The 27,955-nt window shown below is 35.8% G+C and overlaps 1 protein-coding gene across 2 annotated transcripts in view; it reads right to left on the bottom strand.

Moving 5' to 3' along the window:
* Nucleotides 1–27,955, bottom strand: part of PTBP3 (polypyrimidine tract binding protein 3) — a 57,036-nt gene that overhangs the window by 4,702 nt on the left and 24,379 nt on the right. For both annotated transcript variants that reach the window (XM_070938562.1, XM_070938561.1), the window contains 11 exons: nucleotides 17,212–17,287; nucleotides 14,641–14,810; nucleotides 11,757–11,903; nucleotides 8,282–8,446; nucleotides 6,894–7,004; nucleotides 5,826–6,000; nucleotides 3,240–3,314; nucleotides 2,518–2,657; nucleotides 1,364–1,397; nucleotides 921–1,013; nucleotides 27–243 (listed from right to left, as the gene is read on the bottom strand). In XM_070938562.1, the coding sequence (XP_070794663.1) occupies nucleotides 27–243; nucleotides 921–1,013; nucleotides 1,364–1,397; nucleotides 2,518–2,657; nucleotides 3,240–3,314; nucleotides 5,826–6,000; nucleotides 6,894–7,004; nucleotides 8,282–8,446; nucleotides 11,757–11,903; nucleotides 14,641–14,810; nucleotides 17,212–17,236 (1,352 nt within the window). In that variant the 5' untranslated portion in view covers nucleotides 17,237–17,287. The remainder of the gene's footprint in view (nucleotides 1–26; nucleotides 244–920; nucleotides 1,014–1,363; nucleotides 1,398–2,517; nucleotides 2,658–3,239; nucleotides 3,315–5,825; nucleotides 6,001–6,893; nucleotides 7,005–8,281; nucleotides 8,447–11,756; nucleotides 11,904–14,640; nucleotides 14,811–17,211; nucleotides 17,288–27,955) is intronic.

Genomic DNA, 27,955 nt, shown 5'->3' with positions numbered 1-27,955 from the left:
AAGCCTTTATATCTGGATGTACTTACGGAATGTTGGAGAGGTGAAGAGTGGCAGATGGAGGGAAGATATTTTGGAAGTTTTTGGAGCCCGGCTTCTTAAAGCGATGCAAAGGGCTATTGCCATAATCCTTGGTTAGACCCTGGTCCTCTTGACCCTCACGAGGGAGTTGTACTGTTTGATGCTTTGAGAGTGTAATACGGAGCGCTTTCCCATATAGTTTTTGTCCATTTAAATGATTCATGGCTGAAGTATTTAAGACAATGAAGTTAAGATTGGGGGAAAATAAATAAAAAATATACTGTCCCAAGCAGTATTTTAAAAGATCTGTTCCAATAATCAGTCAGTATATTAGATTCACCTTTTACTAATTTTCAACTATGTTGATTTCCATTTTGCTATTTACAGCAAAAATAGCAATAGCACTTAAACTTATATACCACTTCGTAGTACTTTACAGCCCTCTCTAAGTGGTTTCCAGAATCAGCATATTGCCCCTAACAATCAGGGTTCTCATTTCACCAACCTTGGAAGGGTGGAAGGCTGAGTCAACCTGAATTCCTGGCAATGGGCAGAGTCAGCCTGGAATACTGCTTTCTAACTACTGCACCACCAAGGCTGTTTCATTTTATAATGTTTCTGAATTAGGATCAGATATACTTTTAATTATTATTTATGAGAGAAGCAGATCACTATGCACAATTAATAAAGTATAGAAAATGAAACATGCATAACTTCATATTAAAGAAACCTCAGTTGAAAACATAGAAAATCAATATCCTGTTGCAGAGGTAAAAGCAGCAGTAACATTTAGTTTCCATTCTTAAGAGTTTTGCTGATTTTTTTTAAAAAAAGGAAAATTACAATGAAACGAGCAGTTTATGCAATACAATCACACTATATTTGATTAGCACTTTTCATACCTAGTTGGGCTTGAGTTGCATCTGCCATTTGAACTAAGGCATTTTCCTTCTTATTAAACATGATTTTTACACGGTGGACATCACCATAAACACCTGCAAAAATAAAACGCATTTTGAATTCATTTTCTGCAGCAAGATCATTTCAGTTATATATACATATGTTATAATGCCTGTGCTACACCAAGGAAAGCTTTAAAAATAACATATATTAAGCACATCTGAGAACTGTGCAAGAAGCAGCAGAACAGATATGAAAAACTACACGTCGGATATATTTAATTATTATTTACAAAAGAATCAAGTTCCTATACATATACCAACACATATACCGATATCACCCAGTATTTTTAAAAACACAAACCAATTATAATTTGTATTTCAACATGAAACATAAGCTTCTCAGACAATGTTATGTATTTTCAGTATATAGAAACTAAACTTACCAAACAAGATAAAAAGCCCATCTGGTGTGATTGCCTGCACAGAATATAACAACAATTTTGTAATGTATAATTTGTAAATCCGGAATTATCATATAGTTACTGTATATGTTTAATATATTCTATACTGTAGTACTGTATATAACTCACATCATTTAGCCATGTTTTTCACTGATAAGGCCATATGATTGTTTAGATTTTAACAAATAACATAAATCTAATTATAATAGTTGGCAGTTCAATTAAGTTTGAAATGAGATATTGGGGGCTGCAATATTGTTAAAATCAGTTTTGTTATATATCTATGGCTGAATTTAAAGGCATTGCTATTGGGAAAAGAGAATTGTTCTGGCACTAGATAGTTTAACAGCTTCTTTTTATGTAACCTGCCATAACTATATCAGATAGTCAAGAGCATAAGGAAGTACAGAACAAGCAACTGGATTGTCTGACGTAATACTGTAAAAGGCCATTCTGGCCATATGTCATATTATTACACATTTACAATTAATTTTAAAATACTATTGCATGTCTTCCAATTTAGGTACACATCTTTTTAGGAAAAAACTGACAAGTTCAGTTAATAGTAGAGATGTGATCTCAAAACGCAACAGGGGTTATTAACGATGAGGGCAGGTACTATAATATTCCCTTTTGAAAATAAGATTTTGTTCTGAGAGAAATCAGTGGTTTTTGAGGATGCTTACAGTCTTCTACCAGCCATTCAGAAAGTAACAGGAAAACAATGTCACTGCATGCTTTTATACACACACACACACACACACACAACTACAGGATTGGAATGACTCTCATGTTCAGTGAATTACCAAATGGTAAGAAGAGCTTACCTCTTTTTCTTTATTTGAGTGAACATTTCAGTAGGAGTCAGACTCAGGAGGATTACTTACTATTTGGACAGGTTCGATATTTGATTACCCCCCTTCCTTGTTTTCAAGTGCACTGACAGATGTTAATTAAGGACATGAATGTCACATTAGCATATACATCTAAGCGTTGGTTGTTGTTGTTTTTTTGTTTACAAATGTAAGATATACATTCTTTTGGGGGATTATGACTTTTTTTCTTTTGCAAAACAATACGAACAATTAAAACAAAAGCTATGTTTGAGTTGTGGCATATGTACACGTTAGCCTTACATCAGGATTGAGATTGCTAACAAGTAACACAGAATTTCCAGGCAATCCTGTAACTCCTGGGAGAGCCATCCGCCCAGTCATTGCAGAGGTGGAAATTGCAAGAGGACCAAGTGCGCTAGGAACAGCCGAGATCGATAAACCTAGAACAACCAAAAGTTCCAAAAAGCATTTCAGTAAAATCAAAGGTAACTTCATTTTTATTTCTCAGGTTAAAAGTAAATCTAATCTGAAAATGCACGTCAATTTATTTCTCCTCACTGGATTAAATTCCATTTTGAAAAAGCAACCTGAATCAAATCAAACTCTCATCCCAATCTTTGAAACTTCTCCCCATGTTTTATGGAAGAAGGATTTCTTCAAAATGTCGTATTACCCAAGGCCTTGATTCTGGTGTTTCCCACTAATCCCACTAGTTAAATATGGACAACACTCTCTTATATTCTCCTGCCCAATTGCAGTCTAATAATTAAATATCTTTGATTTTCTAACTGGAATTCAAAAAATCCAGAATGGAAAAATAGTCAAGCAATATTAAAAGCTTTGTTTATAGTGCTTTGTTAATGTGCTGTCAAATAAAGCAATAACACATCACCCATACTATTAAAAAGCTGCCAACATATTTGTCAGCTTTTGGTTCTAGCACACATATAAATATTTAACAAATCTAATCGAAATATTAAAGGCAGAAAATTAGATTTTTATTATACTAAAAAAGTCTTTACCAGCTTGGGGGAAGCCAATGGCAGGAGCAAAGCCAGCTGCCCCTGCATATGGTGAGGAGATGATACTTGGAGTGCCTGAAGAAGGAAAACAAATTAGACCAGATTGCAGGTGGTTAACTTTTAGAGAACCTAAAATGTTATTCAACCCCTAAAGGAAAGATTCTTGTCTTAGATTTATTGCGTGGGATGAATATATGTCCTGTTCAGTTCAGTTTGTGTGGTTCTATTTGAAGATTGTACTGGCAATTAAGCAATGAATAATAGCTGTACAATCTTTTCCCTCAATATTGATATAATTCCAATAGGCATTTTAGAATCTGTTTCTCTGAAGGACACTAAAGAACCAAAACCCAAGTGCAAAGAGCATATACACATGTAACACTTTCTCTGTAGTTTTTTAACAAGGGCCCAGTGCTTTTTTTAATGTTAAATTATATAATGCTATTTAATTTTTTCCCACCTTCAATGAGATAACAGGAAAAATACAGAAGATGATTCATGCTATCAATTGCTTAGTCTCTGAAGATTACTTAACTGATTGAAAGTACCCTTTTCACCTTTTAGGTAAAACTATGGCATTAAAAACAATTGCAGCAACTTGTACAAAATGTAGAATATGATGTGCAGAAATAAGCACTAAGCAAAGAAATCAAGTAGGCTCTATTTCATTAGGCCAATTCACATGCTACAGCTATGATGCTTGGAAACAGCAGGAAATTGCTAAATTGACTACAACCTTTACAACTCAATAGCTTCCTAAACCTCTTATCTTTAGTCACAATATGGCAGTTACACAAATACTGCAAAACACTATATATTTTATAGTTATAATACAGCATGCATTGGTATTGTGACTTGTATTTGGCAATATAGGCATTCATCATTTAATTCACACTTCTGCTCTCCATTATAATTCATTATGCAAACAGCTAGCAACAAAGAGCTTATTCAGCCAGATAGGGCCTGCGTGAATACTGATATCAAATACATACAATACCCTGTATTTCTACCCAAGAATAGTAAAGAGTTTTTGCATACAGCATGTAAACTCTCTTTGCAGTATCGCACAAACGGATACCCTAACAAACTAATTAGTTCACTTGATACTGGATCAACATATGGCTGCTTGAAAGAGAAAGTGAATATGTTTTCTCCTCTTAATACTGCCACTTACCTGTTCTTCTAATTTTTAAAGCTTAGGCTCAGAATTTACTGAAGCTGTGTATTGTGTATTTAGATAATTACTCATAGAAAAAGCTGAACAGGAAGAGAGGAAATTAACAAAATCCTGCATTCATCTATTGTGAGCAAAAATGTCTGGGATCAGAGTGCACCTTGTTCACAAAAATACAAATCCAAGTTTTGGGAAATTCTTTCCAGGATAAATTTCTGCTTGAATACTGCTCATTTAGAGTAAATCTGTAGCAATCAGTTACCTGCCTGGATGAATGAGAAAACTACAAAGCCTATGCTAAATTTGAGATCAATATAATTCTCAATAGTCTGGTTCTGTTATAATTCTGAAGACTAAATTCCTGAGCTCAATTTCTAATGGGCTGCCCCAAAGAATACCATGGCTAACCAGAAAAGTAAGTTTTCATATAAAAGAACTAAGAATACCTTTCTACAAGGGGAAATGGTTTCCATTGCACTTCTAGAAGAAAGTTTTTTCTTTGCCTACTTTAGAAATACGCAGAATTTTTTAAAAACTGTTTTATTTTGAGCTATCTTGAGATCAATATGTTAAACCTCAATATATTGAATATAATAAAAAATACAGTATATTGATTATTTTCAAAAGTATCCTTTCAGGGCATGGCTGACAGTGATTACTGCTTAACACTGAAAATGTATGGATAAAGATAAGTTTGATACAGTTCTAAAAGCTCATGAGTTTAATGCTGAACTCAAGACTTTGTTCCAATTGAAAATGGACAGGGACAGCAAGAACCCATCAGTACTTCTGTTCCAGATTCTATAATAATAATAATTCGCTTCTAGAGTACAGTAACATCATTGTAAGTTGATAGCCTTATCAGAGCTTTATAAAGAGTCAGTGTTCTTTCATGTTTTACAAATAAAATTTCCCCTGAAATAAGAGGAAGCAAAATTTATCTTCGTTATTCTTCTGGGTTAGCTAAGGAAGAAAAGTTTGGAAGTAATTTCCAACAGATGCTGACAAAAGGTTGTGCAAAAATGAACACAGCAAAATTATAAAAGTAATTTTGCCAATTACTTCCAATACACAGGGAGGAATGTCCTTTTTAAATTTGACAAATTCTCTTTCATATCATCAGTGATGCATAGGATACAAAAGATAAAAAAATAGAATCTCAACTTTGGATCTTAATAATTTCATAAGAGACAGCTTTCATAAGCAGTAGTGTTGCAATTAAAAAATAATTATTAATCTAACATCATAACCTATATTAATAATAATATTTTTCAAAGCCACTTTTTCTAAATGATGGGGTGTGCATTTTACTGCTATATAATGTCTCTTTGTGGAAAGAAAATTCTCAGTAGCCCATGGTAAAAGGCAGGGGCAATTTGTTCTATCTCCAACTACAAAGGAAGAGTTCTTACCAAAAGCAGCAGCCATAGTAGGGTCAAGTGAAGGCTGCCCATCCCCTGAAGGAAGGTCCAGACGTGTGAAGTCTCTGCTCTTATCATTGTTATATTTTACATTAAGGCTTGTTAGCTTGGAGAAATCAATACGAAGAGTGCAGCAAGCATTATAGATATTCTGACCATCCAGAGCCTATGGAGATGTAAAAAAGTTGAGGTTAATGAAATGCTTCCAGGATTTTTTGTAATCTAGATCACATAAATACATGCAAAGTTGTAGTGTGGACATATACTCTGGTTAAAGCAAAGGGGCAAATGAGTTCACATTTTCAATGTTGCCTGGGCCCATCGTTTTATCTGCTTTGTAAACAATTAAGGAACCATATTGCCAGAATTTTGTAACTCTTGTTATACTTTACACCAAACATCATTTTGAAATTGCATTTCTTTGAGACTACACACCATGCTTATGCTGCATCACTCATGCTATCAAATTGGTAAAACATAGCTATCAAATGGTGCACAGCTCTATTAGATGATTTGAAAGATTTGAATAATTAACCAAATAGCCTTCGTGGAGCACCTGTTTAGAAGTTGCAAAGCAGTTCTGAAAAGTTTTTACTATCACTCTTAAAGACTTGCCAGAATAATATTTCAAAACTGAGAACAATCACATTAGCATCTGGCTTTTATTTACAGCAGTAGCAGAGTAAAGGGGGGAAAAGGATGGGAGAAAATTGTAGGCATCTCTGATAGACAATGAAATAGGCCTTTTTGGAAAGCTGTGTTCTGCACATTGCCCTACCAACATTTAAATGAAGCATGTTTATAATGTACAATTATGTCCCTTCATCACACACACATTCTTATGCAGTCTCTGAATTTCAAAGAAATATATGATACTGTAATGTGAAGAAATAACTGTATAAAATGATTATTGCTCTGGTGTGAGCTGTAACATTATTTCTGTACTGTAAAATTGCAGCATAATAATACTTGTGTAACATAGCACCAGAAAAATAAGGCATTTCATATGCAGTAAACTGTTATAATGCAAGCATATCAGGAATCTATTCACAAAGTTACCATTTTGGCATACTGTGCATTCAAAGGGTCAGCATATTGAAGCAAGGCCTGAAATTGATTATTCTTTGTAAAAGTTATGATCTTCAGAACTGTTCCAAACTTGGAGAAGATCTAAATAAAAAGTTCAAACAGTCAATTCATGCATTAATACTTTATTGGGAGTTTGAAATATAATGATTATTTCCAACGGTCTAAATTTACAGGCACGGGAATTTTTATTATAATTTGGAAGTGTAGCATTCTGAACATGGTATCAATGTTAAGAATGTTACACACTGGGGGTTATAACAAATTTCTTAAGTGAAACAGTTCTCTCAATAAAAACAAAAATAACAAAGACTGAATTTCATAAGTGAAACAGTTCTCTCAATAAAAACAAAAATAACAAAGACTGATTTTTCTTCAATATGTACAAATTATAATTAAACATAATTTGGTTAAACTGGCCAGTTATGTTACTGTTTTTGCTGCAAGGAAAATATCACCTAAGCTTGAAAGGCTTTCCCCCCAATATTTAATGTAAATAAGGTAAATAAGCACATTAAAGAAACAAAGACTAAAGAGTACCACAGTTCTGACATTATGTAAAATGACAAAACAAGACTGCATAAAGCCTTTGAAAGGGTTGCTTTGCAACACAAAACATAGCATCTCTCTTTGAATTGCTAAGGCAGCTGTGTCCTTTGCAAGGCTTATGCAGGTGTTTTGGAAGTTATTCCTAGCTGTTTCCATATGTATGTGTGTGAATATCTGTTAGGCTTCATGGGGGTGGGGTGGGGGGGGGAGAGTAGCTTTCCTTTTTGAAAAGCAAACAAAACGGCAGTGTGTACACACACAGGCAGAGATAGCCAGAAATGGCTTTCAAGGCAGCCATGCAACCCTTGCAAAAGACACAGCTGCTTTAATAATCTAAAGAAAGGTGTTATATTTGCAACCTTGCCCATTCAAAAGCTTTCCACCACCATAATAATCCACATTAATACAGTACTGGGATTAAATGTACCATAAAGCTATGATCTAACAAAAATTATTAATTCCAGTTTCTTCTTCCAATTCTACAGAATCACTTTATTATGTGTTCATTGTGCTCCCTGATTTGAATTCATATTAATAAGCAAATAATTAAGATGGACTATACAAGAAATAGAGAAGGAAATAGATATGCATGATCCTGCTGGCTGGATCACTAGTGCTGTTTGTGGTACTGTTACAGCATGCAAGTTATCCTCTAGTAAATAATTGGTTTTTATTACTTTTTCATTTGAATTAAGAGGAAGGACAATCATTCTGGGTTTAAGATATTTGGCAAAGGGAAAACACAACAATAGCCATATTTTAATGCTAAATATATCCGAATAAATAATTATAACAAGAACATTTGTTTATACCTGATATAGCACTTCTAGAGTAACAGGATAGAAGAGATTTTCCACAATAATTCGAAGAACCGAACTCTGACCAGGAGGCAGCCCACTCTCAGTAACTGGAGCACCTGTGAGGGCCATGCCTCCAGACTGCACAGCATTCACTGCTTGCAATGCAGCTTGAGTTCTCTGAGAGGGAGATGAAATTTTGATATATCTATCACATATGTTAAAAACATTACATACAGATTATGCTCAGAACAAAATCCTACAGCGATCAGTAGGATTCCAGGGGATAGTCTTATCTTCCTTTCTCTCTTTTTTCTTTGCATCTACCTCAGCAATAGTGCAGATTACTAATTTTTCATTCTGCTGCATCTCAAGTTTTATAGAAACATCTAAAATATATTCTAAGCTTTTGGAATAATTGAATAGCTATATAAGGTAAAGTAAATCTATTTCCAAATTGTTGTTTCTTTTGAAAATATTAACCAAACAAGATAAGATTCACTCAAAGGTTTATTCAAGTGTGCCTCAACAGCACCATTCTCCTACATCAACCTCATCAACAAAACGCAAGGAAGTCATAAGAAAAATGGATACAGATGAGAGTTGCTGCTGTAGCCAAGAAATAGACTTGTCAGAGGCCTGCTAAACACACTGTTCCATTTCCCCCTCACCAAGCCACGCCCACAGAACAGGTAGTAACAAATTTTACATTTCACCACTGGTTTTGCCCCATTTTACAACTTTTTTTGCCACAATTGTTAAGCGAATCACTGCAGTTGTTAAGTGAATCATATGGTCATTAAGCGAATCCAGTCTCCCCCCACATTGACTTTGCTCATCAAAAGCTGGCTGGGAAGGTTACAAATGGTGATCCCATGACTTTGGAAAAATGGAACTCTCATAAATACATGTCAGTTCCAAGTCCCCAAATTTTGATCACATGACCATGGGGATGCTACAATGGTTGCAAGTGTGAAAACCGATCATAAGTCACATTTTTCAGTGCTGTTGTGACTTTGGTCACTAAACAAATGGTTGTAAATCAAGGAGTACCTATAGTTAAGGTGTTGGGGTGACTGTCAGCGAGACCCACATCAAGCCCACACAGTTATGGAAGCTCACTGGTTGGCCAGTCTTTCTCTCTCAGCCCAACCTACTACCTCCTAGTGAAGTTGTTGTGGGAAATTAATAGGAGGGAGCACTTTACATGCCACCTTAAGCTCCAGAATGAAAAGTGAGATAGTACTCTAACAAATGAACATAATATATACATAAAAGTTCTACAGAACGAAGAGGACAGAATTCTTACAAATACTATTAGGACCTTCACCCTTGAATTGAAAGAAAATTTGTCTTCACTGCTTACTACTTAAAATCTTGACCAGTTTTGTCTATTTGCTGTGTTGAATAGATATGTCCTTGCAGCTTGCTTTTAATATGTATGTGACTGAGGTAATTGGAGTACAGCTGTTTTGAGTGCAAAGATGATCATCTACATATAGGAACTAGATACTATGGGGATGTTCTGGATCATGTACATAAATTTCTTATAAGCATCTGATTAACATTTTATTCTCAGACCAGCTACAATGGAATAACATTTCTCCTGATGCAGGTATATTCCCAGATGCATTCTTCCTCAAAGATCTTCAGTTCCAGTATCAAATAGCTAAGTCTTTTCTCTTCAACTGTCATCCATCTGAGAGTGCAAAATATATTTCTCTTCTCAAATTAGCTGCCATAATTTGGGTTAAACAAATATACATACATACATACATACATACATACATACATATAATATTAACCTATGTGGAATGGGAAATAAACATAACTGCAACAGTTAGTGAAACATCAAGCAGTAAAATGATTTCCCAACTCCACAAGTATCATAATCATAAGTTTATTTGTCAAGCATATATAAGATAACAGGTAAAAATATAAACATAATTTGAATACATGAAAAGAGTAAGTAAAAAGGAATATTAGGACAGGGACGGTAGGCACGCTGGTGCACTTATGCACGCCCCTTACAGACCTCTTAGGAATGGGGTGAGGTTAACAACAGACAGTTTAAGGTTAAAGTTTTGGAGGTTTGGGGAAGAAACTACAGAGTCAGGTAGTGCATTCCAGGCATTGACCACTCTGTTACTAGAGTCATATTTTCTGCAATCAAGTTTGGAATGGTTTACCTTGAGTTTGTATCTATTATTTGCTCATGTATTGTTGTGGTTGAAGCTGAAGTAGTCATTGACAGGCATTGTGATAGATAATTTTATGTACTATGCTTAAGTCAGACTGAAGTCGGCATAGTTTTAAGTTGTCTAAGCCCAAAATTTGGAGTCTGGTGGCATAAGGTATTTTATTGTAGTTAGAGGAATGGAGGACTCTTCTCATAAAATATCTCTGGACTCTCTCGATTGTATTTATGTCTGATATGCAGTGCGGGTTCCAAAGAGATGAGCTGTATTCAAGAATTGGTCTAGCAAATGTTTTGTATGCTCTAGTTAGTAGTACAACATTACCAGACAAGAAGCTACGCAAGATTAGGTTAACAACTCTTAATGCCTTTTTGGCAATGTTGTTACAGTGGGCTTGGCACTTAGATGTTTAGAAATGAGTACTCCAAGGTCCTTGACAGAGTGAGGGTCATCTACAAGGTCATGTCCATTTAATTTGTATTTTATGTTTTGATTTTTTTTGCCAATGTGGAGCATTTGTTGGTTGAGATTTGAAGTTGCCAGTTGTTAGACCAATCTGACACATAGTCAACGTCTTTTTGAAGGGTAGTTGCATTGTTGGTGGTGTTGAATAGTTTAACATCATCAGCGAAGAGAACACAGTTGCTTTTAATATGATCACAAAGGTCATTTATGTAAAGTATAAGAGTGTTGGATCTAAGACACTGCCTTGGAGAACACTACTATTAACATGTACAGGTTTGATAGAGCGCTTCCTATCTTGACCACTTGTTGTCTGTTTGACAGGAAGGCAGCTATCCATTTATGTAGGAGTCCAGAAATGCCATAGGATTTTAGTTTTAGAAGTAATTTGTTGTGTACCACTGAATCAAAAGCTTTACAGAAGTCTATGTAAACTGTGTCTATTGCTAGTAGTTGAAGCAATAGAATTACCACTTCTTGATAACAATTCATGACCTTTTTGGTAAACTGAGATCCTACACATACACATCCCAAAAAGAAAAAAAAGTTGAAGTGGCCATAATAATAATAGTAATAATAATAAAAAGTGGGTCATCATTAGTAATATAGAATTACAGGCATCGGGTGGAAATGATGCAACATGCATGACTTTATTATCACACTAATGCCATAAATTATTACTTGCATCAGAAATTAGAATGCACATATTCAATGGCAACATTTGTATGATAATGTCATGTTTGTATGTTCTCATTCCGACAGCACTGCAGTTTGCTGAGACATCACTGCATTTGAAGGTCATATACTTTACTCAGAGGTAGCATACTTACAGCATGGTTGGGTAGATTGTCAGTCTTAAGTTCTCTATGATTGGAATACTGAATATAAACAGGCTGACTGCGAAGGTGAGGAGTAACAGGAGTGTAGTAGTTCACCATAGTAACAGCAGCTTCTTCTGAAGCCATTTCTAGAAAAGCCTGAAATTAATACAGAGAAATGTCTTGACTGGAAAACCACTACCCTAACTTGGCAAATATGTAATACATATAGGTGCCATCTGCAATACTGTCATGTATGATACTGTTTTGCTGTAAGGTACCAGAAATCAATACAAATTACAGCAGTTCATAAAACTTATAAAGTAGCAAAAACTGCACTAGTATTACTATCCTCCAAAAAAGTTATTTTTTCCTCATTTAAAATGTAGTTGCCTAAAAGAAGGTTTGGGGGGGGGGCTGTGGGAGCTGGGAGTCTGACTTTGAGTTAGTGTTGATTTCTGAAGATTACCTGAACTAGTTCCTGCAGTTTTCAGAGGTAGTTTGCCATTGCCTCCTTTCTAGGACTGGTTAATAGGGGCTGGCCCAAAGTCACATAGCTGGTTCCTGCCTGAGGCAGAACCGGAATGTACAGTTTCCATGTTTCTAGCCTGGTGCTTAATCACTACACCAAACTGGCTCTCAGTTCTTTATTAGTGATGTAAATGATAAAGCTGTAAAACCTGACCAAGCCAATATTTGATTATGCCAAGTACACATGTAGCAAACTGATGTGGACACAGTCTGCTTTTATGGAAATAAAACATTTAAAAATATACTGGTAAAGCCAGTCTGCTTTTACTCCTCAATCCTAAATGCATAATATTATGCTGCAAAAGGGCATTGCCAAAAACTAATGGAAGTTTTTTTTTTTTTTAAAATCAATTCTAAATGGTAAAACACCAGGAATGATTTTGCAAAACTTTTTAAATTTGCTTTTAAATTTTAAATACAAGAAACCTAGATTTCTTATAAGAAATACTGAACTGATAGTGTCCATACTTTTCATCTACTGTAGACAAGAAGAAAGAATAACAGATTAAAGATTAAACCAATCAAATTTAATGTGACATCTAAATCAGGGGATCTGAGATTTGTTCAATGCTATGCTTTGGAGGGCGTGAATTGTATGAAGCCACATTTTCTCATTTTGTATGAAATCTACCCAGTGCTTTGTACATTCTAATTAACATCTTTCGTAACCAGAAAACAAAATAAATTTTGTAATTATTCCAGTAGAATGCCTCAAATCATGAATCGTGGTATTTTTATTTTAGTTGAAACACTGAATATTTTAAATACAATTAAATAATTTGTGTAGTTAGTAGCTGTTAACTTTTAACAACAAAAATATTTACAAATTAGATTTAAAAAGCAGGCAATAGTTTTAATGGAACTATATTTCAGAAAAATAAACTTTATAGGATTATTTGCAGCAGCTGCTAAATTCTGATTCCTTCTTAGGTTAGCTTTTGGCTTAATTTGGAATTAGATTTAAAGTTCTCATTATTTATTTGATTGGCTAGAGCAGTGTTTCTCAACCTTGGCAACTTTAAAACATGTGAACTTCAGAATTTCCCCAGCATGCCGGGGGGGAATTCTGGAAGTTGAAAGCCACGTATTACCAAGTTGCCAAGGTTGAGAAACATTGGGCTAGAGTATATAATACTATTTTTAAATCAAATAATTATGCCAAAACTGACACCTTTTCACAAAATCGAAATGAATGTTTGGGTGTAAATCAGGATCCAATCTCCTCCAAATAAATAAGGCAGTGTGAAGTATATGAAAGATTTGGTTCTCAAGGCATTGGTGAAGTTGCCCCTTTCAAACATTAAAGGAGCTAAATCTTTTAGCAGATTTGCACAGATGTTTTATTGAGTTGCCTGAGACTACCATCAAATTGAAGCAGCTGTGCACTCTACACAAACTGCATGTACTAAGAGCCAATGAGAAACTTTAAAGTACCACAGAGCTTTCCAAACGATGCAACTGCTTCAATGCTTTGAAAAAGGATCATTAATATGATTTGCAATGCATCTTTTCATGTGCAAAGCACCTCCACCACCCCGGCACTATGTGCTCCACATAATGGCCTTACAGTTGCTTAATGACTATAATGAGGAGAACCAGGATTGCAGTGATTCAGCAAAGCCGTCGCCTGGGTGTCTTGCTTAATTACCGAAACAAGTTGCAACCAAAATTCTGGCCTCAAGTATGGCTGTAAGTCAAGGACTACTTGAAGACAGGAACCAGGTTACCTGAGGAATGCCTTCTCTCAGTTATTTCTACCTGCCCAATCCAGTCTAGCAAGATGGGCATGCTCCAAATCCCACCAGCCAAGGAATGTCAGCTGGCAGGAACCAGGAAGCATGCCTCTCTGCTGTGCTGTCTGCCCTCTGAAACATCCTCCATCTGGATATTAGGATGGCCCTGACCCTTTTGGCCTTTTTGTAATGCCTTAAAAGCTGCTAATGTGCCCAGGTGGGGGTCCCAAGTATGTAAAGGGCCTTATTTCCTGGTTATGTTAATGTCTGAAGATTGTAAAACTTTTCTTGGCTGCTGTGTGTATTTAATTTTTAGTATTGTAGTTATAATTCAGATTTTTATTTTATGATTGTTTGTTGCCCGCAGTCACTTTTTTGAGATGAGTGGCCATACAAATTGAATAAAATAAAATGAAACAAAGTAATAATAGATAAAATTTTAAAAAATGAAGTTTCATTTAGAAATAGAAATTATTTCCCCGTTTCAGGTAAGTATGTTTTAACTTATACCTGAGCCAAAACCTATGTACCACTGCGGATGTCTAGTAATTCCAAAGGTATCAGACAAATTCATCTTATATTACACACATTATTTTCTGTGGTTGATTATATGATGTAAAACATGCACGTACCTGGCTTTTTCCTTTCAACATCAAGAGATTAGTTACTTTGCCAAAAGGTACACCTAGAGAAATTACTTCTGCTTCAGTGACATCATTTGGAATTTTACGAAGATGAAGAACTCGAGAAGGGGAGCAGGGAGATCTGTCTCCTTTAAATTTCTTGTTGTCATTCCCATTAGCTAAAACATATATACAAAGTGCTTCAGCATATAAAGAATACATAGAACAAAGTGTGATTGCTATGTGAACTCCAAATTTTAAAATTACTTCAAATTAACTAGAATCAGCAATAGTAACTTGTACTTTGTTTGCTTATTAATCTTCTGTCTGTTCAACTTTTTTTTTTTTTGCTTTAGTATAGGAAAAAAGTCAACACAAGAAATTTACAAATTTACAATTCTAGTTATGATCAGTTAAGCTGCATAGTATATTTTATCGAACTTTTTTTTGTTTTGGCATGTTTGCAGAGACTGAATCAACAGTCAGAAGATCTATGAAAGCAGAATCAGCTACTAGTAGTCTTCTACAGAAATATTTACAAGTACAGGATCTAGTGATTTGATTGTCTTTGGGGACTTATACAAAGGCATAGGGAATGACAGTGCTGGAAAAGATCAAAGATCTAGAGATTAAGAATGAGAAAACCAAAAATAATTAACTGTGATTAAGCAATGTTATTTATGGCTATTTGCTAAGATATATACAGTAGCATGACTATGCCAGCAGACCAGGATGAGGTTTAGTGCATCTTGAAAAAGAATATAATAGCAAGCATTGTCCAATTTTTGCCAGAAATGCATAATCCAGATCCCTTAGCTGCCACATGCACAGTAATCACAGGTTGCCTTTGCAGGAAATAGCTTGCCATTTCTAAGGTCTCCAGTTTAAATGAAAATGTCTCCATTTGCTACTCAACCTGCCTAGGAAACTGGCTAGCAAATTATAGAGGAGAATATACAATAATTGGAAGTGGTTTATACATGTGTCTGACGGTATCAAACTAATCTGTCCTGGGATCAAAGCGGGAACTTTATAAACCATTTTCTGTCAACATTCCAAATGGTTAACAGAGAGGATTCAAAATGTAATATTTGCTATATATGAAGATACTTTTCGATGCTTAATTTTTATTATATCAAGGTTCAAGTGGATCAGACACTTTTCTTCCCTCTCCTTATTTAATTTGCAAGGTTAAACATAGGTATTTTCCCCAAACCAAGTGCCTTCAAAATTCTGACAACTTCACTTCATAAAACTCTCAAAACAACATTTCATCTATTGGTAATTTCAATTTAGGAAAACAGAAAATGAATCCTCATGTTGTGATTGTAGCCTGCACAAGCTGTGAGCACAGAAACTCATATGCATTTCCCTAGGCTCATATGTACAATAGACATTCCCTTGGGGGAGAGATGCACACTCTGGGTCATGTATAGTGTCTGGTTACCTCTGCTTTTCTGCTGGAAAAAAATTAGACTGGTCCTTTTACTAAACCAGAAGCAGAACTGAAGGAAAACACTTTGTCAGGAACTGTGAACTGAGGTTGAATTTGAGGCGGGGTGTATCATCTCTTTTGCAGCTTCTGCTTAAACTGCTGCTTAAAAGCTGCAGTACATTCAAATAATGAAGCAAGATGAACCTTTTGCTTCAGCAAATTGCTATTTTGGCAGGAAAACATGCCACTTGTATGCACCTATTGCTATCTGGGGGTCTGCTGAGAGCACTGTATTCACTTTTATAATTTTTCTTTCAGCTGACAATTGGATCACTGGGATATATACAGAGTCCCAGAGTCCCTTGGGAGTTGGGCCGCATAGAAATGTGATAAATTAAATTAAATTAAAATATCTATTAATATTAATTATTTGCATTTTCATATTTAAAGTTGAAATGGGGGGGTTACATTTTACTTCTTCTTCTTTTTTTTTTAAATATCTCTATAGCTCTGTCTTCCCAGGAAAGAAATGTGAACTGAAGTTTCTAGGCAAATAATATCTATGTGACAGATTACACTATTGAAATAATTTTGCTTTGTTTACCTTCTAATAGCCAGAAAGGTACTAAAGGCTGTGGTAGCCCTCTGACTCATATACATCAAGGTTAGGGAGAGGATGCCAGATAAGTATTCCCTGGAAAGCAGATGGGGGAAGCAGGAACTACTAAGCTGCTATCACAAACAGGAGACAGAAACAGGATGTAAACACTCAAGAGGGCTTCTGGGAGAGGATGCTTGAGACTTCCACCTCCACTATGGGATCAGCTGTCTGCTACACTAGCCCAGCCAGTTCAATCCCTGGTTAATATCTCATAAACTAACAAACTAGTGTTTCATATTTTGACTTACTTCAAGAAAACATGCCAGAGTTTCCAGTTCATATGATGGAATAAACAAACAATAGATACATGCAAACATGGTCACTGATTTATTCTTGCAGGTAAGACCTTATCCCCACAGTTCTAATCCATCTGCTTTTTTAAAAAAATAGACAGGAATGGTTGCAACCATCCTTATCTGTCCCTACATTAACTTATTGAGAAAACATTTATAGGAGCATATACAAAATGCATTCTTAATCATACCAGTAGCAGGAGTAGGATTGCTCATCGTAAGAGTCCCGTATGTGATATCAGAAGGAAGAAGCTCATCAGATCCACGCTGAAAAGAAAATTATCAATATATTTGATCCTCATTTAGGCATGGACATTTTGTTGAAAATACAATTTAAAAAGACATTAAAAGCAATTTAACATAAATGAAACATCTATTTTTATTCCATTGTGTGTTGCATTATAAGATAATTAGGATACTGAGCTGAAAAAATATAATACATTATATGAACAGTATATAAAACCAAATATTTCACGGTACTTGCTAAATAGGTTCCACATTAATATATTTTTCCTATTTATTAGTTCACAATTTTTTTTTTTTTAATTTGATTTATATGCCGCCCTTCTCCGAAGACTCAGGGCGGCTTACAATGTGCTCAGCAATAGCCTTCATCCTTTTGTATATTTATACAGTCAGCTTATTGCCCCCACAAACTGGGTCCTCATTTTACCTACCTTAGAAAGGATGGAAGGCTGAGTCAACCTTGAGCCTTGGCGAGATTCGAACCCTGCAGTAATTGCAGGCAGCTGGTCTTAATAAGCTTAATAACAGGGTGCCTTAAACCCCTGTACCACCAAGTCTCTTCGCAATAACTAACTGATCATAACTTTACATTTTCAAACAAGCTGGCTGCACCATCTACACATCTGATACTATTTTCTCTTTTCATTGTTCACTTTGTTCAAACTTCTATACATAATTAAGTCAAAACATTCCAGAACCATGCGTCTAGCAATATATTGTATTTAAAAACTATTTTCTAATTTACTGAGATCCTACTCTTTTTACCAAGACATCTGATCAGGGATCTCAGACACCATTACTGACAAACTAATGGACAACACTTCCATTTTTTAAAAAACAAGATCTACAGAGGTATGGTACAATTCTGATTCATTTGGTTTACTATTTCTGCAAGCAACTTTATCCAATACAGTATATGCACTGCTAGCAGTAGATAACTTACAGGAATGGCATACCCTATAAAACTGGGTATTACATAGAAATAGGCATATCCACTTGATATAGCGAGACAAAACATTGATGTACAAAATGTTGATCAATATCAAGTAGAGTGAGACGTAGCCATCGTTTTATGACACAATTACATTTTCTGTAGGAAAACATTCCTTCAATATCTAGATGTATCAAAACTCAAAGCAAAACTTCAGAATTTAAAAAAAACATCTTTTATTTGCAACTCTTTAGGGAAACAAACAATATATCATGTAGCATGCCAGGTGATGAAATCTATTATACAATAATAAAATCTAACTTCACATACTAAGAAAGAAAGGAAAAGCAGAACAAGGGAATTACTTTTGTCAGTTCAGCTGCCGCTATAGCAATAGCAGTAGCACGTAAGACTTGTAAGTGGCTTCATAGTGCTTTACAACCCTCTCTAAGCAGTTTACAGAGTCAGCCTATTGTCCCCAACAATCTGGGTCCTCATTTTACCCATCTCGGAAGGATGGAAGGCTAAGTCAATCTTGAGCCTGATGAGATTTGATCTCCCAAACTGCTGGCAGCCGGTGATCAGCAGAAATAGCCTGCAGTACTGCACTCTAACCACTGCGCCACTGCAGCTCATTATACCTACTTATAATGTCATTAGTCATCTTTAATTCTTACGGCTGTAAATATTAATAAAATAGAGGACAGATATTTCATGTTTTTAAAGACCTTATATGGCAGGGATGTCAAACTCAAGGCCTGCGGGCCGGATATGGCCCATGGGGTGCTTAGAACTAGCCCGCGGGGCCGGCCTGGAAACAGTGAAGGACCAACCCGTGGTGCCTCTGCCAGCGAAAACAGCCCTCCCAAGCTCCGTTTTCACTGGCAGAGAGTTGCAGGAGGCTGTCGCAGCCGAAAACTGAGCTCGGAAGCCCGTTTTCACTGGCAGAGTGCTTGGGCCACCTCAGGCGCCAACATGAATGACATTGAGGTGGCCACGCCCACCCTGGTCCCCCAAGGTCAAGGACAACCCTGATGTAGCCCTCAATGAAATCGAGTTCGACACCCATTATATGGAAAGGTTCAATGCCTGAAACTAAAATTACTATATCCCAAATTGACCAAATTAAGTAGCAACAAACTACATTACATGATATCTGTGATACCCATGTGAAAATTATGAATTGATTTATTATGTATTATTAAATAAAAATTATAGCCGTTCCTTAACATTTCAGAGAAAATTAAGGCCATAATAGGTTTGCTCTTGGAGGATGCCATTAAACTTAAAGAGGAAGAATCCAGTTTCACTTGTTATAATTAAAGGAGTGGGTCGTTCAAAGTTTTCCTTCAAGGACAACTGATAACAGCACCATAGAGAAGCCAAACAGAATTATTCCTAATCATGCGTTAGCATCAATACACTTTCAAAAGATTTGGTAATGAGCTATCTATTTGATCTCAATAAATTAAAGATGCTTTGAGATAAAATCAGACTGTTTATTCAGCAACGGTATAGAGGTGACAACTGCAATTCCAATTAATGCACAGAAAAATATTTATAATCCTAAAATTATATATACATAAATGATAAATAAAGCATTCTTATATTATCAAAAAACTTTTAAAATTAAATTTAAAAATGAATGATCACTTGCATCAGAGCAATACATTCAACTACAGTAGGGCTCAATTTTGACTAAATTAAAGTACGGATATTTATTCTCAGACCACAGTAATTATTTTGATCAAAATCTTATCTGATGACGAGCATGAATTTGCTTTAAAAATCTAAATCCTAACTGAACATACTTCAATTCATTTTTTTAAATATAGCACTTATCATAAAAATAAATAAAGGACAGATGATATTTTTTTCCATGCTAGATTTGGTAAAATTCCTAGTTTTGATTTCTAGACCTCTCTCTGGCCAGCTGCTTAAACTTTGTCTTGGTTAATAATTCTCAGTACAGTATTGCCATGTTTTATAGCACTACTTATTATATCGTAGAGTCCCCAAAGTGGTGGTTTCTGTTCAGTCTGCAGACAGAAAGATTCAGCTTTGATGTTTTGATATGTCTGTAAGATTTATAGAATTTAAATGCAAAATATCAAATTTATAATCAGCATATAAGACTTGTAAAATCTTCCACAACAGTAATATAGTGGATGTCCTCCCTTTAGCAACCTGTAAACCAGAAGTATTTTCTCCATTCTGTCTGGAACGTGGCAGGCATGAGTCCATTAAATAATGATGCAACTGCTACACATCCATTTGGCTGGGAAACACAACAATTAAGAACAGTGGAAGGTCAAATGGTTGCCCACTGAAGTTAGCAGAAAAGTTGAAGTTTTAAGAGAATTATTTTTCCCCACTGCAAAATAGAGTGGATTTAAATCTGCCTGAAAAAGTTGCTTTAAATGAGATTAACCCTAACTTTTCCATTGATACATTAAATATTTCCTTAATCTTCAGTCATCATGCACAAGTCAGCATTTTGAAGAATTATAGTTTAGCATTATTTGCATACATAGCTATAGATACTTTCTTGGCCTACAGAAATAATACAGCATTCTGCAAACATTCTAGTTTTCTTTTGTTTTCCAATATTTGCCCCCCTTTGTTTAGTTCTATCTTGGCCCATCCTTCTCACCCATAGAGGCAAAACAAACAAAACTGAATGAGCATCACTGATGGTCTAAGTAAGGTCTGAATTATTTAATGAATTATTTAAATTTATTACTGTAGTTTTAAAAAAATGACAGTTTGGAAGCTAATTAAGGATAGAGAATTTCCTGATCTACCATAAAAACAGTCACTGACAATATGACTAATGGTAAAGAACACTGGGATTTATTGTGTAATCATAAGCCTACAGGCTTAAAAACCTTCATAAAAATATTGCTATTTGAAGAACAATTAAGCTGGTCATAGAAGACCCTCTTATAATTCAATGTATTTAGTAAAAGCATTGATTTTATAGAGCATTAATTGTGAGGATAGTATGCTAACATTTCCAGATTTAATAAAATACATATTGTTTGCAAAATGTTATTTTTAATTGAAAGAAATCCAATTTAAAATGATTATTATTTGTTCCCAAAGAAAAAAGTCTGTTGCAAAGTTGCTAATAAATGACAGCTCCCTAGTTATAATTTGAAGAAGCAATTGACTTTAATACTCAAGCCCGTCTCATTCTTAAGCAGCATCATAAAATCTACATGGGCTGAAATCTGCCACACACACATACACGATACTAGTTTGATATTAGCTTTACCAAACAATAATTTGTTTAATATTGAACAAACATAATGCTAGTGCACATTGTTATTGCCTACTCCTCTTAAGATAAGCAAAAACAACTGAGGGTTTGGATTTAACATTCCTCTCCAGCTTGCCCTGACAGATACAAATTAGAATTCTGTGTACTATGTACACAGCAACCTGTAAATCGAAATTCTATTTGCTAAAGGAGCCAGATATTGAGGAGGATAAATACTAAGCAAAGTTGCAGCTTAACTTGCCATCCACACATAATCAATGACAAGGATTATGTTTTGCTAGTGGAGGCCGGATATGACGCACACCTAACCTTTTAGTAAGCTATAGGCCAGTGATGGCTAACCTTTTTGCCATCGCGTGCCAGGAGAGGGGGGGCGGCAGAGGGTCGCGTACCCACGCGCATGTGTGCGCAACACCCCCCCTCCGCTACTGGCACATGATGGCCTGGTAGGCCCGTTTTTCTTTCTTACTTGGTTCCGGATCCTCTCTATTTATCTGGGAAGGGTGAAAACACCCTTTCCCACTCCCTTGGAGGCCCTACAGAGGCTGAAAGGGCCCATTTCCCAACTCCTGGTGGGACAGGAAGTGACATTTTTTGCTGTCCCCAGCCTCCAGAACCTCTCTAGGAGTTTCTAGGAGCCTCTCTAGTAGCCTCTCTAGGAATCTCTGGAGACTGGGGACAGCAAAAAACGTCACTTCCTGTCCCACCGGGAGTCGGGAAATGGGCCCTTTCAGCCTCCGTAGGGCCTCCAAGGGAGTGGGAAAGGCTGTTTTCGCCCTTCCCAGATAGAGAGGATCTGGAGCCAGGTAAGAAAGAAAAACGGGCCTTCCCCACCCACCCCCCAGGCCCTCCAGAGGCAGGAAACAGCCTATTTCCCTACTTCTGGTGGGCCCAGAAGGCCCGAAAATCAGCTGGCCGGCGCACACATGCGCCCCAGAGCTGAGCTGGTGTGCCCACTAATATGGCTCCACGTGCCACCTGTGGCACGCGTGCCATAGGTCAACATCACGGCTATAGGCTATATGTCAAAATAGGACAAAGAATTAAGGCCTACAGCACCACCCAACTTCCCCATGTACATCAGAAACAGATTGAGAAAAAGACAAGGTTCATAAGCAGATAAACCACATGGCTTATCAAACACCTTCTACCTTTGAGGATGCAGAATTATGCCAGATAACTACAACTACACAGTTCTGCACTGACTGTCTCTTCCGCCACATACACATACCCCAACTCCAAAGATAGAAAGAAGGGTGGAAATTGTCTGGCTCCCATACAATAAAAGTATCTGAAAATATTAAATATACAGAGTAAAACAGACAATTTCCTATCTGCTATAAAGAATTAGATATAAACTGCTACAAATGTATTTGGTCTGCAGCTTGTACCATGCCATTTTACTTGAGAAAATCTGGGGGAAGATCTAATCACTAATCTTTAGTTTTGTTGATTAATCCATTAAAAAGTTATCAATTCTTGTCATTGGCACTGATAAATGATGAAATGCAACACTATCTCTTGAAGTTTACAGAGTATTATTTCTAAATAGTTATACTTAAGTCTTAAAATCTTTAATCTGATGTGTTGTCACAAAGAAAATTCTTACAATCTCTTGCCAAGGGGTCAAATTCTTTCTAATTTTAGGAATTTTATATTCAAGAAAAATATATAGAAAATATAAGTCATTAGACAAAGTTGCTTTTTTCCTTTTTTGCTCTAAATAATCTACATCCCATTAGTAGATTAGTGGTCAAATGCATAACTATTTCTTAATATGTAAACCAAACATAACTTATTGCTAGCTAGGCCTCCAAAAATCACCACAGAATACATCCTGATCTACAATAAAAGTCACCTGGACCACCACAAGGCATACATGCTTCTATATACCATATTTAATATTGTTAGCCAACAGAGTTCTAGGAGCAAGTATATTGTGTACTTTGATTAAAAGAAAAAAACATATGTAACCACAAAGAACCTGACCCGGTTTTATGGAATTATTTAAAACAATATAGGCTAAAACAACAGAATTTTCCAAGATACTCTGATAAAAAATATTTTGGAGAAGAATTTTAGAGAACAATTTAGTGAAAAATAATTTAAAGTTCCACATTATGTCCTTTAAAAAAATAGTTATGTCCTTTAAAAAAATCCTTAAGTTATGCCAATTCATTCTGGGACTGTTCAGTTATTACAGCACTGAAAACATAGAATTAAGACTGGTTTTTGAAGTTCCAGCTGTTGCAGTAATCCCCCATCATGTGATAAATATTTAGCCCCACCTGCACTTAGAACCATATCCCTGCCCAGCAATCCCCAGCTGACCATTATCTTATTCACTTGAGAAAAAGGGGGGGGGGGGTCCCAAGCAAGTGGGTGAGAGCTACAAGCAAGGGGGTCGCTGCTGCGGACGAATGCTACAGAGAACTTGGTATGGTAGAGGGAGGGAGGGTCTGCTGCAGTGCTGGGACTTGTGGCTGGTCAGTGCTGCTGGGGCACAAAGCCTGCAGAGGGGGCTTAACTGCAGTACAGGGCTTGAGGTGACTTCTAGTCAGCACTGCCTTGAGGCAGCGGTCCAGGGCAGCAGTGGCAGAGGGAGATTGTTGAAGAAGGCCACCACTGAGGAATGCTGCCTCAAGTCCCATGCTGAGACAAGCCCTGTGCACCTTTGTGCCTGCAACACTGTATCCACCCCATTATTCTCACCCACTGGCCTGCTTTTCTGGGAATCCTGCCTCGTCCTACACGATCATCTGAGGTCTTCATTTAATGACCTGCAAGGTCCTGGGTTTATGACAGTAACCGGTATTGCCAGGATTTCTATTGTTAAACTAATGTGGTTACGTGACACTGCATTTTACATCTGTATCACTTAATGAGGAAATCACGGTTCCAGCTGCCAACATAACCCAATAATACCTGTATATATAGGGAGGAAATTATTTTTTCTCTATGTAGAACTTTAAAAAATTATGAATATTTCAGTATTGCTCATGGCACTACTTTTTCAGTTTAAGAAAACTACCAGTATCATTTTTCATGATTCTCCAAAGAATCTGCCTCTGGAAAAGAAGAATCAGAACAATTCCAAAAGAACATTATAGTTCTCCTACAACTTGCGATTTTATTCCTCAGGAAATCTGCCTAATGTTTATCATCTAAAAGTTTACAATTTATAAAACAATCATTATACTGCATGAATATAGCGCCAAACAATGGATTTACAAAGTATCAAACGAGCTCCGTTCTCACTGTGTTCATTCATAGACGTCTTCTATGTGTCTTCCAATGTCAAGGAATATCCATTTTAGCAAGATTTGCTGTACAATGCAATCTGTTTGCATTGTACAGAATGCAAACAGCCAAATCCCCTTTTCAAAACTTCTGGAGGATTTTCCCAATTTACACACACACACACACACACACGTAATTAGCAAGGATTATAGAGGTAGCACCATATCACACAAATCTATTTTTAATTACTTTATTTAAAGCAGAAAGGAGTTCTATGTATGCCATCCTGAGCTCCTGAAGAAAAGGCAGGGTACAAATCTACTAATTAAGTAAATATGGTTGGATTGAAAAATTCCATCTTCACTAACCTTTGTACCATTTGAAGGACAACTGGAAACTCTTTCTAATGAAGTAATTTGACACATGTAAACAACTTCTAGTGTTACTTCCACAGATATGAATGTTTTGTATAAACAAAATTTGGTTCAGCCACAAACTTAGTAAAACCTATGTATGAGAATGCTTGACTGATTTTGTATTTATTGTTTTACTATTTTGTAAACTGCAGTGTCACTTTATCACTGAGATGGGAGGGAGGGAGGGAGGAAGAAATAAAGAAAGAAACGTTCTGAAGAAACAAAATTAAACTAATGTCAGTTTACAAGAAGGGCCAAATGGAAGCACATTCAACTATATAGATTCAATGAAAAGGGAAATCGTTTAGGATTACATCTGGCCTTGGTAACTGTATACAGAAAATGTTTAGAAACAAAATATTGTGGAACAGCTAAACTTATGCAAAGAATGCAATTTCACTGCACCAAATCACTTAAATGAAATAGCAACAAGCCTCACAAAACAACCCACAACCCATTTTCCTACGGGTTCATTGAGTTGATCACTAATCACCCTAGAAACAAGGTTCTTAGTTTAACACAGGGAGAGAGCAGCTGTTTCAGTCTTGCTTTCTCACTGGCACCATTTGCATGCGGCTAGTTCCATTGTCTAATGTATCAATTACTCAAGCTTCCTGCTAGATCCGTATCAGGATCTGGTATGTCTTAAACAGACACACACAGAAAATATGACAATCATTGAGGGAATGAATTCAGTATCCATATAATAAACTAGTAGGATGAACAAAATCAAGTACTTTATCCTCAAGAAATTCTTACCATATGGTCAATCAAAATAGCTTAAAACATTCTTAATATTTCTCTTTTTATACAAAATTGGTTAAGATAAGAAATAAAGAAGTTTCTGAATCAGTGGCATAAATGGATTCGTGAAGTCTCCAAAAATAACTTCTGGGCTTTGCTTCCTTAACTGGAAAACCCAACAGCGTCCTAAATGACTGCTTTAGTTTCAGCCTTACCCTCTTGCATTATTATGAAGGCCAGAATGGGGAAGCCAAGAGATCAATTACATAAACTGTATTAATTGCTGGCTGTATAGCCTAAATTAATATAGATGTCTGTTGTATAAATTTGCATAGATTTTAAACACAATAGATGTTTGCAAGGCATCAAATAATCAATGCAAGGAGCTCAAATAATTATTTTTATATGTGTACAACTGGCATATTCCAAAGAGTATTAAAGAGTATGTTATACAGTATTAGGAGTAAAACCTCTTTATAGTAAAATGATATAAAATAATAACTTTATTGTCATTGTACTTGAATACACAGTATACCCATACAACGAAATCACTTAACACCCAAAGACCAGGTCCAACACACATAACAATCTCCAAACACCCCCCCACCACAAGTTCCCCACCCCTAAACCATTCAAACATCCACACAACAGACCAAGTAATGCAGTCCAACAGCTCACTGATGGTGGCCCTTTAGTTCATTGTTGAGTGCAATTATAACTCTGGGATAAAAACTATTCAATATTCTATCAATTTGGTGTGGCAGAATCTATATTGTCTATATATTAATAGATTTCTGCCAATTCATTTGAACTTTTAGTCCCAAATTATGGAACAAGGTGATAGTTACACTTCCAAATTTTCCACCAGTCACAGGAACTAAAAAGTAAAAGACTTCCTGTAATTTCTGTAACAAACCTAAATGACTTTTAATTTTCCACCTGAGACACTAAGATTATTCAATTTAAGGCTAGGATTTTATATTTATTTTACCGCCTCCTTAAGAAAGTACTTTTAATAAGATAAGTGGGGGGGAAAATACTCGATTTTATAAATATACAATTTAATTATTTTTTTAACTCCTAAATTTTGTGCACTGAAATAAAATCAATTAATACAACTTAGCAATTGAGTGGCAACAAACAAGTGGTTACTTGTAACAGAAGTCTTTTTAAGGACCTTATTACTGGTTTTTTTGCAGTGGCCTAGAGATGAAGATGTTCACCTCCCACTCAGAAGGTTGAGTGTTCAATCCTAGGTAGTGGCAGATGTTTCTCTATCAGGTGCAAAGAGAAAATATCTGCTGCGAATTTCGCATAGGTGTCAGGAAACACTCAGCTCTACTCAGCAGCCCCAACTCCACCCAAATAAAGGGATTAACGTGTAATAAAAAGAAAAAAACCCTGTTTTTGTAAATCCACAACTGGACTAATGAAAATGGAATTGATGATTTATGGATTTGCTGATTACTCTTGAATATGAGAATATTCATATTGTGACTTTAAAGAGGAAGGAGAAGTAATGAATTTGTTTGAAACTGCTATAAAGGATGGAAGTAGCTTTTCTACCTGCACTTTTTTTCCTACATTTTCTTTTACCTCTTCCCTTTTTAATTTCACTCTATATAATTTCATGTTTATCTTTTATTTACGTGAAAATCCTTAATAAAAAATTGCATTAAAAGGTTAATGAAAATATACTCTCTTCAAATAGTTATAGCTGTAAATAAATACCGAATTAAAAAAAAATTACTCTCCAAACAAAAACATGAAGTTCCACATGCAATGGAAACACCTTTTTTTTTTGCAAGAATTTTCACAATAAATGCTATGACAGGAATGGAACTTTTCCCAAATGGCTGCACATGAACATACTATCAGCAACTTCATTTAAAATTTGTTTTATTAACTATAAGAAAAATTCTAAACATCCAGCACTATCACTTTCTAATTCTCTCTTAAGCCTGAGACATTATAGGACAAGTACAGTCAGAAGCAGTCATATGACATAAAAGTCTATTGCTAAGAATAAAACAATAGAAGCTTTCTTATAATAGAGGAGGGTATTATGGTTATTT

This window comes from Pituophis catenifer, unplaced genomic scaffold (genome assembly GCF_029215685.1).
Source record: "Pituophis catenifer annectens isolate HBS135680 unplaced genomic scaffold, rPitCat1.0.hap2 SCAF_2, whole genome shotgun sequence".
In the NCBI taxonomy this organism is placed as follows: domain Eukaryota; kingdom Metazoa; phylum Chordata; class Lepidosauria; order Squamata; family Colubridae; genus Pituophis; species Pituophis catenifer.
The sequence above is the reverse complement of the archived record's forward strand: the minus strand, read 5'-3'. Positions and strand labels throughout refer to the sequence as shown.